Source organism: Lepidochelys kempii, chromosome 7 (genome assembly GCF_965140285.1).
Source record: "Lepidochelys kempii isolate rLepKem1 chromosome 7, rLepKem1.hap1, whole genome shotgun sequence".
Lineage (NCBI taxonomy): Eukaryota > Metazoa > Chordata > Testudines > Cheloniidae > Lepidochelys > Lepidochelys kempii.
In genome coordinates, this window is record NC_136386.1 from 102,996,744 (window position 1) to 103,013,295 (window position 16,552).

General features: G+C 38.1%; 1 protein-coding gene across 3 annotated transcripts in view; it reads left to right on the forward strand.

The window, feature by feature from the left end:
* C7H10orf90 (chromosome 7 C10orf90 homolog) overlaps positions 1-16,552 on the forward strand; it is a 173,917-nt gene that overhangs the window by 118,878 nt on the left and 38,487 nt on the right. For all 3 annotated transcript variants that reach the window (XM_073354065.2, XM_073354064.2, XM_073354066.2), the window contains exons 2-3: positions 374-468; positions 4,632-5,730. In XM_073354065.2, the coding sequence (XP_073210166.1) occupies positions 4,659-5,730 (1,072 nt within the window). In that variant the 5' untranslated portion in view covers positions 374-468; positions 4,632-4,658. The remainder of the gene's footprint in view (positions 1-373; positions 469-4,631; positions 5,731-16,552) is intronic.

The window sequence follows — 16,552 nt, forward strand, 5'->3', positions numbered from 1 at the left end:
AAAACAAGGACCATAATGTCTTGTATCAGACACTAGTCTCCGATTCTGTAGGCTGCAAAAGACAGTCAATTTGTGAAGGCCTGTACTCCAAAACAATGGGAAACCTTCCATTGTCTTCCATGGACTTTTGATCAGGCCTCAGTACAGTGTGAGACTGTCCTGGAACCAATCCTGGGAGCAGCCTCACAGTGTGGTTTAAAGTGCAACCACTGGAAACAGGGAAATGTGATCTCTCAGATAAGTGGATCCCAGACCATTCAGAATCAGTTAGTAATACCCTTTTGCCTTATATTTATACTCGGTTTTATACCCCATTTTAGCTCTACCATCATGAAGTTGACAGTAACGTTTCTACCTTCTTTCCTCCCCCCAGGAATCAGAGAAAAACAGTGTGGTGCTAACGATCCAAAAGAACTCAAAAGCCATCAGCACGACAATGCTGCAGAGAGAGATTCGGACTCCACTAAGGTAAAAACAAAAAAATCCCACCATTGAGCTTTCATAGTAGTCAGCAGAATTCATTCAGGTTTAAAAAATGATCACCCTGTCTCCATATAGTGTGTTTACAGTTGTTTTTTTTTAGTCACACTCAACTTAGGCAACAGAAACACCAAATAAAGTGATGGCTAAGTGGTCATGATTCTGTTTGCAGTAGATGTAATTCATCTTTTTATCTATATTCTTGCTGAAGAAAAATAAAAGGCATATTTTGGAGAAAAGTAAGTTTTTGAGAAATATCCCAGGCAGGCTCAACCAACGATATAAGTGAGCTAAGCAATGTGTGGGATACTCCCATCCTCTGATCCCCTGAAAATAAAGCCATGGATTTGCAATTCACCAGAATTCTCTTTCCTTTTGCATTAAGACTATGAAGCTTGGAAACTCCCAAAAGAATGTAGGGCCAGCTCAGAGAGACTCATTACCATTTCAGAACATTGGGAGGAGACATTATTTGCTATTTATTTTTATAATTTACTCATTCAAAATACTGTTACATGAGCTGAAACTAATCAGAAGCATTTCTGACTTGCATTTGGACCATTATGTGCGATTTCCATCAGTTTTGTACTTAACAAAAGAAATTAAGTAATTTTCATGTTAATTGCTGGAGCCCATGAAAGATATACAAAATAATGCATTTCAAAGAACATTTATCCTTATTGATCTGTAAAAATCGAAGGGAGATTGAGAAGATTGGAAGCCATGCAAAGGTCTTAAAGATGCAGGTTGAGGTAAATGTAGTACAATACAATATGAAGAAAATATTATTCAAGCCATGAAAAAAATTAGGGAAGGGAAAAAACACATTCCCTGGAGCTGGGAAGATATTGAATTGTCAGAGTCACAAACAGTTAGTTTAGAAGACAGGGAAAATTTCCCTGGATTTGCTCTGGATTTGCTCTGCTGTTTAAGTCCCAAAAATCTACTTTCCTGAGGATTATTTAAAAGACAGTATTCTGTGCTATTTTCCTGTTATGGCAATACCAGAGTAAACAGGGGAGTAGTTTGTACGGAGTGTGATGGTCTTCAACATGGATTCCTCCACAGGAGATACCCCATGGACCTCAGACTTATCACTCTGAGCCTCCCATCTCAGAACACTAACAGCAGGAGGCCCTGTGATCACCTGAGATTTCAGTGCTCTGGTATGAGGCTCTGGAGCTGGTGCTACTGTCGTAGAAATAAATAATAATGTCAAGAGAAGGAGTTTAGAAGTGTGGAGGGAGAGAGACAGGAGAGAAGGAGTTTAGAAGTGTGGAGCGTCTGAGATGACACAGGGAAAATTTCAACAGAAATAGCAAAGCAAGTACAACTTGACTCCAGGGCCAGAAACAAGAGAAATAAACAAATTTCTGAAGTGAACATAGTTCACTTGGATGGAATAGATTGCTGTCAGCCTTCAAGAAAAATATTAAACCTCAGGAGAATATTTTCTCCCTCTCAGGCTATATTTTACAGTGGTTGCTGTCCAAATTAGTCAATATTTATATAAAATGATTGCTTTATCATTGAAGTCTTGGGTGCTCAAATACCATTGTGACAGGTGTGGTATAAGAATAGAGTATTGAATACCACCTAAACTCATGCAAACACACAGTCCTTCTAAAAAAATAAAACATTCTTCCATCTTTCATCATCCCCTTTATATTCATATTCTCCTCATCTACCTAACAAATTCCAAAGCTTTGCATAATTAACTGGATACCAAAGCTTACTACACTTGTTGTTACTTGCAGCTTGGCTATGATGGGAGGGATGGGGGCAGATGATCTTTGTAAGCAGGTGAGCAAGCCACCTTTCCCCTTTCTTGTTATGACCAATCTGATAAGAGCAAGTAGCCTCAGCAAAGACTTTAAGAAGGCCATAAATTTCTGCCATAGTCCTGTCCCTACTTATGATTTAGCAGAACCTTGTGACCTTCTGTGTGTAATGTGTCATCTAATACCTGGTACAATTACAAATACACAGGGATGGTTCTCATAAATTGAGGGAAATTAGAGTAGCATTTTGTGGCTATGAAGTCAAACTATATGGGTGTTTTATTTTTGTAATATAAACAAAATGTGTATTAAACGACTGTGCATTTTCTAATATATAAAGATGTCCTGTACTTTACTCCAGATATTCATAACTGTGGTTATCTAAATTGAACATTTTGGTGTGTATATCTGAATATATATTTATCTAACTATGTGCAAATGTACATCCTGAATACTCTCATGTTCAAGTCAGATAATAGCTGTGTGTCTCTGAATATACAATTGCAGTAGAGCTTCAGAGTTATGAACACCTCAGGAATGGAGGTTGTTCATAACTCTGAACAAAATGTAATGGTTGTTCTTTCAAAAGTTTACAACTGAACATTGACTTAATACAGCTTTGAAACTTTACTATGCAGAAGAAAAAAATGCTGCTTTTAACCCTCTTAATTTAAATTAAACAAGCACAGAAATAGTTTTCTGTCAAACCTTGTCAAATATTTTTTCTTAATATTTCCCTTCATTTCTTTAGTAGTTTAACTTGAACACAGTACCTGACTGTATTTGCCTTTTTTGGTGGGGGGCATCTCAGCTGTTGCCTGATTGCATATTTCTGGTTCCAAATGAGGTGTGTGGTTGACCGGTCAGTTTGTAAAACTCTGGTGTTTGTAACTCTGAGATGATGGCTGGCTTGGGTAAGATGAGGGGATTGGGTAATGGGCTATGGAGCCTTTGACTTAATGGTCACAGGATTGCCTTTAGCCATATTGGTAATGATCAGTGATTTTGACCAATTGTTTGGTGCCATACATGACATGGATTTATACTTCAGCATAGTTCCTGGTAGACATGTGTTTACATCACACAACCCATCACCTCAGTTGGCTGCCTGAATAGCACACACCGCAGAAAAATTAAGGACAGAAGGGAAATAAAGAAATCCTGCTTACCCCAAAAGATTGTCCCTCAAGAACAAGGTTGAGGTGTACTAGTGAAACTGTTTTAGAGAAGTTTGGATGGTGGTTGACAGTGGTATCACTTTCAGTTGAGTTTCCAGGGCTATCAATCTGGCTAACTTCATGAGCAATAAAATATCTCCCATAAACCACTTAAATAAAAAAATGAGTCATTCAGATGAGAATTCACCATGGTCCCAATCATGTAGAATTTACTTTGTGACTCAGTGTGAACTTTGACTAAGTGAGGACTGAGGATGCTCAGATCATACGGCCAAATTCCCTGCTGGTATAAATTGATGCAGCTAATATTGACCTCAGTGGAGATGTAACAATTCACAGCAGCAGAGAATTTGGGCCATATACGCTGCATGAAATAAACATTGTGTAACCAGTCATCTAGATAATAATTGTAGGTAGAGTTAAACTTCATGCTTACATGTATCAGATAAATCTTAATACAATACCACACTCTTTGTCACATCTAAGGACATCAGGAACATTATGTGAAGATAGATGGTGATTGTTGTGGTTAGAAAAATGAGTCTGGACTGCTGTCAATCAATCTTGGGCAAATGCCTCCTTACCCTGTCATTTTGTGCATCCAGCAAATGTTAAGCTCGTGAATTAAATGGTATCCAAAGCACTTACAGAAATCTGTGCATATCTTTTATTGGAGAGAACATGGAGGAATTTCCCCCTTGGTCATATTTGATGCTTTTGTGCAGCAGCACTGACCCAACTCCCACATAAACACTCCACAGAAAATCACAGTACACCTACGTTGTTCATTTTGTACAGGTAGTAAGTGCTTAAAGCACTTTTAATATTTCAGTAGATCAGCATGAAAGAGCAGGTTATTATCTGAAATTGACAATCACCATTGACACATATATTGTTAGACAAACATAGGACCAGATACTCCAACTGAGAGAATTAGTTAATCATTCACACTAATGGTTTCCGAATGTTTAATTTTTGTGTAAAATGGATCCAATTTTTGCTGAACTTTTCTAGACAATTCTGAATTGATTTTACGAACATGTCTTTGAAATGACAGAAAGCAAACTGAAATTTTGTTAAAAAGAAATTTAACAAGAAACCTTGACCAAACCCTATTATAGACTCTGAAGGAGAAATAGTTGTATGTTTGACAATAGAATATTTTAATAATATGGGTCTTTTTCATTTGCAGGAGTCTGTGGCATCACAAAACACAAAAATGATTTCATCCATAGTCATTTCACAGTTGATTGATGAGACTAAATCAAAAGAAAATGGGTCTGCTTTGCCGATGCAGTCTGTGATCACTCAGCCTAATGCTTATCATACGAAGCAATCTCTGGCTAATCATAGTTCAGTCAACATTAATAGAGCATTCATGTTACTTTCCAGCAGATTAGGAATTCAGGCATCTTTCAATGACAACGTATCTAGAACAAACTCTCGTAAAAAAGGATTCACATCCATAACAGTTACCACTAGACGGGTTGTTCCACCTTTTAACAACCCAGTGCAAATAGCTGTTACTGATTCTCTGTATTTGAAATGCTGGGGAGGTGATGTACTAATGAACACTACTGCTACTTCAAACAATGCAGGACGAGCTCAGCACTGCAAACCTTTGCATAATCAAGAATCTTATATAAACCGATATGCCACCAGATTAAAGGTTTCTGAATCTTATTCACAAGTATGCGAAGGGCACGGAGACTGGATTTTTAACATTGAAAACAAAGAAAACAGAATATTTCCTCCAGGCAGCAATCACAGGAAAAAAGCACCAGTTTCATTCACTTCTTCTGTTCACTTCAAAATTTCCCAGGATTGTCCAAATACAATCTATTACTTCAACAAGTCACTTTCTGTATGTATTGACCAACTTCAAATTAAAAGCCAAAAAATTCATAGATCAATATTGTCCTTCAATATAAATTGCAGTTCACCCAGATTAACACCAGATGGAGCAGATGGCATAGCTAATGGAGAGTCAATAGCAGAGATACTTAAAACGAAGCTCCCAGGAGAAAACAAGACTCCACTCAGAGCAAATTCAAATGCAGATTTAAAAGAAAATAATGTAGATAAAAAACAGACAGCAGAAAAGGAATATTTGGGTACTACATGCCCTTGGAAAGGTACATCTCCCTCTGAATGTCCAGCATTTGTGGATACAGCCAAAGGAATTAATACTTTAATAGTCACAAAGCAAAAAGAAGATAATTCTGATAAACAGTGTACTGGCAATGACATCAAATTGTCCATTCAAGTTCCTAAGTGGAGTTATGAGGCAGGTGAGTAATTTGCATAAACTTGAGTCTGTTTCAGAGATTCAGACTGGAACAGACCCATCATAGCATTATTATGTAAGCAGGTAATACAAATCTTTGCTTCTGCAAGAATAAATCCATGATGAGTCTGAGTGCAAACTGGACATTTTAAATTTTAGGATTGCTGTGGATATAACGTTTACCATACCAGTGATGGATGCCACCTGCCATAATATAAGATAAAGTGGTACCTATGTTTACAGCATAAAGCCCCTATCTTTAAGCGTCTGTAACTCTGATATATTTGTTCCAAATACCATATAAGCTCTAAGCCCAAAAGAGAATTTCAACAAAGTCTTTGTTCTTAAGGATTCACTTTTAAAATAGAGATTGTGGAAAATAAGAAATGAATGGATTCAGCCTGGTTTGTGCTCTTTATGATTAAAAAAAGATTGTTTCTAGCTTTAATTTGGAAGGCCATAATAAAATAAAATAATAAGACCAGTGATCTGGCAACTAAAATAGATGGCAATTTTCCACGTGTAAAGGCTGCGGCTTCATCCCCAGCAATGTTTTGCAAGGCTTTAAAATATTTCTTCCAAATATCTCAAAGCATTTGACAAATATAAAATTAATCCTCACATCTGTGAGTTAGGTGAGAAGTAGATGTTGTAGGGATTGCTTTAGTCACCGCTGAAGCGTAACCTCCACTGGAGTGGAACGCAGCAGCTGTTTTACAGTGCACAAGCAAAAACTATGGATCAGTTTAGGGCAAGAAAAATATTGACCATGCAGGGAGAGAATGCAGAGAGGCAAACATATTCAGATGAGTTGGAATTTGGCAAAGCCACCAAAGCTAGCACACTTTCTCTTGTGAACAATACCATCCGATGTAGTAGTGATCGTAGGTGTGCAGAACCTTGATTACATCCCATCTGAAGTACTTTGCCTTTGATCACAGTATGAACATTAATTAATTAAACCTCACAACAACCATTGCGTTTTTTCCATTTACGGATGAGGGGAAAAATGAGACACAAAAGGATTTTGTTCAAAGTCACACACTGGCTCAGTGGCAGAGCAAGGCATAGAATCCAGGTGGACATGTTTCCTCGTCCCCTGTCGTTGCCACTAGACTCAGGAGCTGCCCATCTCTGAAATGTGTAACAGTAACCTTTACTGTTATAATTAATATTATTATTTATTATTTATTTCATTTTATTTATTAAGGCAAAATGATTAAATAGCAGATATTCTATACAGAAAAGCTGCTGCTGTACATCCCAGGTAACTTATCAATGGGAACTTTCTGCAGGATGGATCAGTGAGGACAAGATTTTCAAAACAGAGGACAAGGTTTGGTTTCTAAATCCATATTTAGGCACTAAATCAGTAGCTGGATTTGCAAAGGTGCTAGGTTCCCAGTGGCAGAGTGTTTAACACAATTTGAACACGAATAGTTATTAGACACAAACCTCTTGCCATTGGAAGTCACAGAAATGACAAACCATAGTAAGGAGGATAAGGGAAATGGGGAGGGGCAAGAAGAACATAGGAGGAGCATCCTCTCTGACTGATGCTATTGACTCTTTCACTTCTCTGCTTAGCCATGATACCTGTATATCTGAGGCATTTGCAAGTTTACTTTGAAGAACAAATGTTCTGTTGGTATTTTGACAGGCAAATGCTATGCATGCAAGGCTCTGCTGCACATAGTTTAGATGCTGCATGTGATTTACGCTAGAAGTGGTTACCTAGAATACTTTTTGAGACTACTCAGGGGTCAAGAGAAACAGTGGTTTCCATTAAAAAAGTCAGCATTTGCCAGAAGTTATTAGAAAATGAGGTGTGAGATTATCACAATTTATCCACCTATACTTTAAGAGGAAATAACTGTGGTAACCAGGTGGGAAGTGTTGTCTTTTTAAATGGCTTACACTGTTTATACACATGACAATGTAATATGCAAATGTATATGTTTCTGTATAATACATAACAAGATGTTTTATCACCTTACTACAGCTTTCTTATGTGAGATTTTTAAATACAACTGATATAATGCCTCCAAAAGGGCATGGTCTTTCTTGTTAGGATCCAAAAATTAATGAGCACTCAAATATTGTCAGACTTTAACTGTGACAAATCTTAGGAAACCTAGCAAAAGTCATGAGTCATGTAAACTGCTCATTAAAATGAAAGGAAATTGGTTTGATTTTTTTCACTTGTGAGAAAATGAAAAATAGAGCTCTTTTGAGTTCATAGAATCATCACAATGAGAGATGGAGAAGATCTATTAGGTTGACTAGTCCATTCCACCGCAAGTGCAGTATGTTCGTGCCATTTATCTAGGCTTTTGTCTAAACTAGTTTTAAATATCTCAAGTGATGAAGCCATACCTTCCTGTTTCATGATGTGACACCTCTGTGTATGTAGCCAAAATTGCAGGAGCCTTTTTAGATGCCATATCACGTTGTAAGTAAAACTAATCAACTATCCACTGTCATCTCTAAGTATTTTTCATAATTACTGCTTTCCAAGTGTCTTTCTCCCAAAATGTACTAGCTTGAATTTGTCTATGTTGGAGTCTGAGTACTACTAGATGTGTCTCCTAGACCCAGATAGGTCCAGTTGCAAGAAATGTCTTCTTACAGCTAACGCTAACTAGAAGATTCTGCCTATACCTCTGAAGAGGACTAGCAACTGTGATTCATACATTCTTCATTTCAGGCCTAGACTATGAAAACTTTCTTTATCTAGTGCTATCAGTCAAGGTTAACAAGAGACTCCAGGTGGTGTAATATGTGGCAGCCTGCCTCTTGAGGATGACTAGCTGCAGGAAGCATATTGTCCCATACCCAGTTTTCCATTGGCTCACCATATACTTACCTTAGACCTTAGTCCATCCTGTGCTTTGTTGCACATTGGGCTACCCACATTTGCCATCCTGGCCTGTCAACTGCCCTTCTCTCCAAATCTTCCCATTTTATGTTGAGGTGCTTGATGTCATTCAGAACTATTAGTTTCCATGTTATTCACAGTCTTCCAAATGCAGTATCCATTATGTTATGATATGATATGTTGTTATTGATATGTTACTGGGTCCAAATCAGGAACCTGATCCTGATTTCTACAACTTTTAATGGGCTTGAACTGGGCTACCTTAATGATAGCCTTTCTGTTCTTGATGCTCTGAGACCATTGGAGAGATAGAAACTATCTAAGCCTGGGGTGAAACTACTGAGAGCTGGTGTCAGTGTTTCTTCAGTGTTGGGTCATGGGGTATGTAACAAGCCTACTCACATTATGATAGCTGAGAATAACATTTTAGTATGAGGGTAATATGTAGAAGGAAGGAACAAGAGAAGAGGAGGATGAGAGAAACAAAGAAAGAAAAGGAATGATGAAGAGGAAGAAATAGTAATATTCCCAGTATAAATGACTGAGCCCAAGAAATACAAGTGGAGTTCCTTCATTTTATACTCGTATACCACTTTTATTCTACCATATGTAGTGCCTATCTATTACAGTGACTGATACTCTATACAGTAGATAAAGTTTTATTTATTTTTGCCCTTTCTGATTAAAATGGAAAGCCTTTTTAACTGCACCCACTAAAATACCTAAATTACAGAGTTAAAATTTCCAAGGCCAACACTCATTTTCTTCGTCCCCTCTTATAATATTGACTGGTTTGGTTTGAAGATGGCCATGTCAAACTGCACTTTATCCGATGCTTCAGTTAGGGCTGTGCAAGGAATGCAGGATCAAACCATTTGACAAGCAACCCATGCCACCATACAGTGCATTACAACATTAGCTGGCTTGCCAGCTGAGTTCACAGCAACTTAAAACATTTGAACTTATATCAATTTGGAGCACTACATAGTTAGCCAATAGCTTTCTGGGGAATGTGGGAAGGGCAGTAGGTGGATAATATCCTTACCAGGAAAAGGAAAGAGAAAGTCAATAAGTGAACTTTTATTTTGGCTTCTAAAATTTTGGCATATTAAAACAAATTCAGTTTTCATGTGACCTGATCGCGTATATTCATCAAGCAATAGTTAACAACTCCCTTAGCACTTTTTATGTTTAAATCATTCTAAAAACATAATCTAATTCAGAAGTGCTAAAATGTTTATGTTAGTGTGGGCCTCATGTTAATAAAATGTCTGGTGAGCCTCTTCCAATTTGTGATCACATATCACAGTCACCTGTTCAACTACAGCAATTGCTTACATGGGAAAAAAAATTAGAAAATTATTTGATGTGTGTTTAGCTGCCTTGTAATGCAATTTGGAAGCTGTAAACCAGCAGGAGAGCCAGTACCACATCACCAGACAGGTCTCCATGGACCACCCAGGGTGCCTAGACCACAGTTTGGATTGGGTAAGTGAATTGTGCATCAGGAACATCCATCTTGTGGAATGGGAAGGTATCTTCCTTTTCCATAGGCAGGTGACCTGATCCTCCACTGTTCCTTGCCTTGTGTATTAAAATTTACACCAGTGCAAAGTGCTCGAAATGGGGTAAATCATTAACATTCTGAATTGGTAATGTGTTACACTCACTTTGCAATGGCACAGGTGACTATAGAAGATGCAGGGCAACAGAGAGGATCTAGCCCAGTATTCACACAGCTTCATCTCATTCAGTGTTTTACATTTAAATTTTATTGTCAGGCTTCCTGACAGTAAGTTGTTCATGTTGCAAATAGAGTTTGACTTGGATTTCAACAGCTGAGTTTAATAGTGGGTGGCATCTAAAGAACTGTCAGCTAGCAATAGGCCTGTTTGCTTTTGATGTAAATGTGAAATGACTGATCTCAAGTTATTGAAATTTTTTGTGTATATCATACCATGAATGTATTTTTTCTATAGCATATTTTGGGGTGAAAATCTGGAATATGTTTATAGATGCTAATTCTCCCTAGTAAACCAAAGCTCATTATCAGCTAGTGCACAAAGACATGTTTCATGGTTGTGACATTCAAAAGCCTTGTTTTAGAGCTGTGGTTTCACCTCAGTTGACTTTGTATTTTAATTAATCGCATTGTAGAATTTAAATAAATGAAAATAAAGGGTGTCTATAGGGGCTTAGTCACTTGTGAAGCTGCAGCTCCTGTATCCATCAAAGAGCTGTACTGTAAGTGCCTCAAATCCATGTGTTACATGTAAAAACAAGCTAGAACATCAGAGGTGGGATTTCTGAAGCTTCCTAAAGGCCTTTGGGCACCTAATTCTTATTAATTTTAATGAGAATTGGACATCTAAATCTTTTAGGCAGCTTTCAAAGTCTCAGTCTGTATGTGCATTTAATACAAAATAGTTTTCTTGTTAAAATCGGTAGACTCCATCCCCATACATAAACTACAACACAGACTGAGCCTAACTGACGCTACATACACTCCTCAAGTTCCGGATGATATCACAAACCACGTCAGCTTCATTCTCATAGTGATCATGTTGACATCAGGACCATTTGAGGTCATAATCTGAGCCCTCAGCAATTAAATGTTTGCTAGTCTGAGTCTGGTCATAACTTTTAATGAGATATTGCCTTAACCTTTTTAAATTAACTTAAACTTTCATTGCAAGCTGTGTGGTATCATGTATCTTACCTGATGTCTCATAAATACAAGGTAAGTTTAAAAATACAAAAATAATTTGTCTTATTTCAACTCAAGACAGGAGTATAAAGATCTTTTTAAGTCTTAATTTCATACCCTAGCTTGCAAGAAGAATAACATGGGATCTTGCAGAGGGGTGTGTGTGTGTGTGTAATTCTGACGCTTCCGGGGTTTACACATGGTTATGAGCCATCTCACTACCACGTGCCCTTAACATGAAGGAGCCTTGTCTGTGCCTGCCAGGTGTCAGGTCCCTGCGCCACCTGCCACAAGCCACACAAGCATTCCCCTCTCAGCCCATGTGGGCTTTATTGCCCCTCTTGCAGGCTAGCAACAGGTGCTCCAATCCTCAAGTCCCCTGAGTGTCCATGTCATATCTAGTATCCAATATCTCTCCCCTTATCTACTAGATACTCATAGAATTTCCAGGCCTCCTGTTCCCAAAGGAACAGTACATGGCAGCTTACTAGTCACACCTTGGTACACAGCTCCACTTAACAGATAGCACTTATACTTGCTTTCACTATAAACCAATCTAAGTTTAGCAAAGCATAGGGATTTGTATGATAACCCTTTGTTTCCAATATTTCTGTTTGCTATGTATACAATAAAATCATAACATGCATTGTAGAATCTACACTCAACTAAAAAGATGCACTCTTATCTGATAAGACACTACATACCCCAAAGTCTTTCTCACAGCATTTGTCAACCAGGATTACTGAGATCCTTCTTTCATGAGGTCAAGACTGCTGGCAGATTGCCTTACCTAGGTGAAGGATGCCAAAGTGTCTCTCTTCACCTCCAGATATACCAGACTAGTCCATTGGTGTTCACCTCTAAAACAGGGTGCCCCCTCTCCCACCTTTCCCCTCTCCCCCTGCTGTTTACCCTTTCCTGGTAATTTCCTTCTGAAGTCCCTTGGAGCTCTTAATTAGCATTGGACTCAGTATGTGAATAGACTTCTGTGGTAAGACACATAACACAGTGGTCAGCCAGGGAGTTGAGTTTCTCCCATCTCTTGAATGGAGAAGTCTGCTTCAAGGTGCTACTTCTGAGTGACCCACTTTTAATGTCAAGGCCTTAAGAACGTATTTTCCAATACGTATATCTCACTGTATATTGTCTACACACATATTTCGCAAAGACTATGATGATCAGTGTCACACAGGCTTTCAGTAGAAACCCTACATGACTCTCTTTGGTGAACTAGAATGTAAATACCGTACCCCCAGGATTCCTGTAACCTGTATGCCCCTTGTGCCCTCTGTCAGTTGTCATCCTTGGCTCACAATAATATATAAATTTTACATGTCCTATTTGGTTGTGCAGACTGAATCTTTAAAAGGAGCAAAGAGAAATAAATTAAACTGTTTTAAAAGTTCTTTTTAACCTTTGAATGAAATAAAAGTCTTTTTTAAACTAATGCAGATTATTAATACTGATATATCAATCTTGGTCCTGTAGGGTGACTTCATGAGTCTCTGGTGGTCATATCTATAATTTAAACTGGGTTAATTTGAGCAGAACAGAAACTGAGGTGTGGGAAAGGAATACAGAGCGCAAACTGTGATATGCAATATAATTTCAATAAGACACAGGGATACAGGAAATCTAATTCAGATGGTAGAAGCAGCAGAGAATGCTCTCACACTAAGAGTGGTGAGTAGGGTTACCAATTTTGGCTGGACATACTCCTGGAGGTTTCATCACATAACATAATCTTTAATTAAAGATTAATATTTAATTCCTGGAGACTCCAGGACAATCCTGGAGGGTTGGCAACCCTAGTCATGAGGATAAGTGAAGCCAGAGAAAGAGCCAGTGCTAGATAAGTGAGGAGAGCAGAGAGGAAAGTGGAGATGGGCAAGTTCTGTTGTGATGAAGGTTGGAACTAATCCATGAAAGACACTTGAAACAGGAGAAGCAATTTTGAATAGGGTTATGGAATGAATAGGGAGCCATTGGTGATGTTTGAAGACGGAGGTGTTATGGTCACCCTTATTAGTGTGGGCAAAAAGGTAGGCATCAGAATTCTGTACATGCTGGAATCTAGGGAGTTGAGACTGGTGAAGAGCACAGAGAAGGAAGCAGCGATAATGGAGACGGGATGTGGCAAAGGCATTCTGCAGATGAAGCTTCAGTCAGAGCTAAGTCAAGTGAGGTGGCACATGCATAAATAACTCTGCAGAATTGGGGATAGGCAGACATAAGGGTTGGGAGAGGAGTGTTCAGGATCAAGGATGACACCCATGTTACACATGGAGATAGTAAATGGAAGGTGTGAATTAATGAAGGGTACAGAGCAGAGAGATGGTGTCATAGACCTAAGAGGAGTGTTTCTGACTGTCAGTCATTTAGTTGAAGGACTGTTGAAATGAAAGCACAAGTTTACTTGATCAAGGCAGCCTAAGAAACTGGATGAGGAAAGCTAGGAAAGGAGCTGATCTTGTGGAAAGCTAAATGTCTCCCAACACACTGTAAACTTGCTTCATTCTTGAGCAAAAGAGTTCCTTCAGCAAATGCTGGAGCAAAAAGAGTCCTATCAACTAGTACTTGAACTTGAAGAGTTCCAACAGCTCTTGCGTGGACAACATAGATATCTGATCACAAGTCTTCTTAGTTAAAGGGGAAGAGAACTGGTTTTCAATTATTTTATTTCAAGATCCCATATTTAAGTATGTGTCTTGTTATTTGTTTAAAAATATTTAATATTTGTATTTGGGCTATAAAATAATTATTAAAATGTTATTTAAAACTTCACCGTATAACAAAAAAAAAAGCTTGTCATTTGCCTGAACTCCCGTGTCCTGGTCTCATAGACCATTAAAGGACAAACACCTGTGACATCCCAGAATGCATAATTCTGGGATGTTATGTGCACTCAACTACCACATTCAGTGAGTGTGGTAAAAATGCTGAGCTAGATTCCAGAGAAGCTGACGTATCTTTGGGGTACCTGAAATGCAAAAAAAGTCTGTTTAAAAAATAGTTATACATTGAACTCTCCTGGATATTGGAGCATTCAGCACATAAAGATAAAATTTCTTCATTTTTATTGAAATATGTATTTGTCACCTTTAAACTAAAGGGAGCTCATGGTTAGCAAGCTAACCTAGTCTGTTACTAAGGCATAGGAGTGGAAAGTAGTGTTAGCATTGTATTTATTTTCAGTTACTGAATATGTTGGAAAGGTTACAGTGAAAAAAAAAAAGTGAGCTTCTGAAGGTTTTTTTGATCATCTGCCCTTGAGGAACTCACCACACAAAGGCCTAGAATTTAAGATTAGAAGAAAAAATGATTTGGTGTTTAAAATATTACATGAGAACCATTAATTACAATATGGAATTTATTGTTCAGCAACTCGAGTAGCTGCAGCTGGTGCCAATTTGTTCTCAAGTATTAGTATGAGTGTAGCGGTAGTGGCGGTGAAGACAGCAGAATGTGAAGTATGACGCAGAAGATTTCACTTTAGTGTACACTTGCTAAACATGAGGGACTAGATCCCCACATGGTGCAAATCAGCATATATCTGTTGACTTCAGTGGAGCTATGCTGATTTATCTGAGCTGAGGATCTGGCCCAAAATGTTCATAATGGGGCTTTATGGAAGTAGTAACTGGTGCTGACTTGTTCAGAGCCGAGGATCACATGCCCAAAAACATATTAAAAGGAGTACTTTGATGTTTTACTTCAGCCGTTATACATTTAAAAAGAGGGAGCTTGTCAGTTTTCTCTAGATCTAAATGTTTCGTGTCATTGTGTATATTTCACATTAGATTATTTTAGTTTAACAATTTTAGGAAAATGTCCCAATCCTGTAATCTACTGAGTAACTTTTGTAAGTACTAAGCACCCTCAATTTCCATTGACTCTAGGAGTCACTTACCACTTGCAAGATGGAGGCCTAGCTGTATAACTTGTAGTCAGCAATGTCAAGGAATCCCTTATTCTTGGTTCCCTCTTCTCTCCCCTTATGCTTTTCAATATAGAATGTCCCCTAATCTCAGGGCAATCCTTTTAATTGCTTTAAATAGCCAGAGTATTAAACCCTATAGTTTTGCTCTCTCATTGAAACTATGATTATCAATTTCCCTGTCATCCCAGAATCTGGTGGGGTGAAGTGAGAGGATGAGGCTCATTATGTCTAAAAGGAAAATGAGGGAATAGCTCAAGTTGTTTTTTTTTAACAGAACTTGCATGAATTTAATTTGGTTAATTATTTATTTGGAGAAAATGTGGGAATCAAAGAACATCTTGTCTTGCCCCAACCCCACTCCTTGTTGATATATAGCTCACATTAGAGGTCATGGGAGATAAACATATACATGAAGGGGAGAATATACTCCCAATTGCATAAACCAAAGCAGCCCCTAGATCTGCTTTCAGTTACATGATTAGTACTTCCGCAGCAGGTCATTAGATGCTTCTGTGACCTTGGCTGTAATCACAACCATAATATTTTCACATGGAACTAATTGTTCACAAACAATTTCTCCACTGTATAAGACTATACAGAGCCCTTCACATTAGCCATGGAGTCCCTCTCATCCCACTCATTTTAGGGCCCAATCCTGCAGTAACTTGTAAATTGACTGGGAAGCTCCTTGTACAATCAAGCTTTTATCCTGCAACAAACATTAGGCCCAGTCCTACACTCACTGGAGTGAATGACAAAGCTCTCATTAACATGCACGATGCAGGCTCCATTATTTTCTCTTGATGATGAAAGAAAAATCACATTCATTTGTGTCTGGAATTCCTTTCTGCCCCATTTATGCTATTCTAGGCATTAATCCAGTACAAGATTGTATTCTAAGTTCCTGGAATTTTCCAAGGAGCCTCTTTTAATTTTCCATAAATGAAACTGATTGTGCTAATTGATCTTTTATTTAAAAGGAGAACAGCTTGTCTGGTAGGGACAAAAGTTAAAATATAGACTGTTCTCATTTTGGCATGTGAAAATCGAGGGACTGATTGTTTCCTGTCTTCCTACTTTTTCATTCATTTGCACTTGTTCAAAGTGAGTGAAAAATACCATGGTTCTGATCTGCCTACACTTTGTTCAGATGTAAAATGCTATGCAAAGCTGTGGATGATGCTAAGGTAACCTCAGGCATTCATTGACACTTTCAGGACAAATAGTGGAGGACAAGATAGCATTTTTAGGTAATTAGAATAATGTTTTGAAGTGAGCTATGTGGTGTCGCTAACTGTATG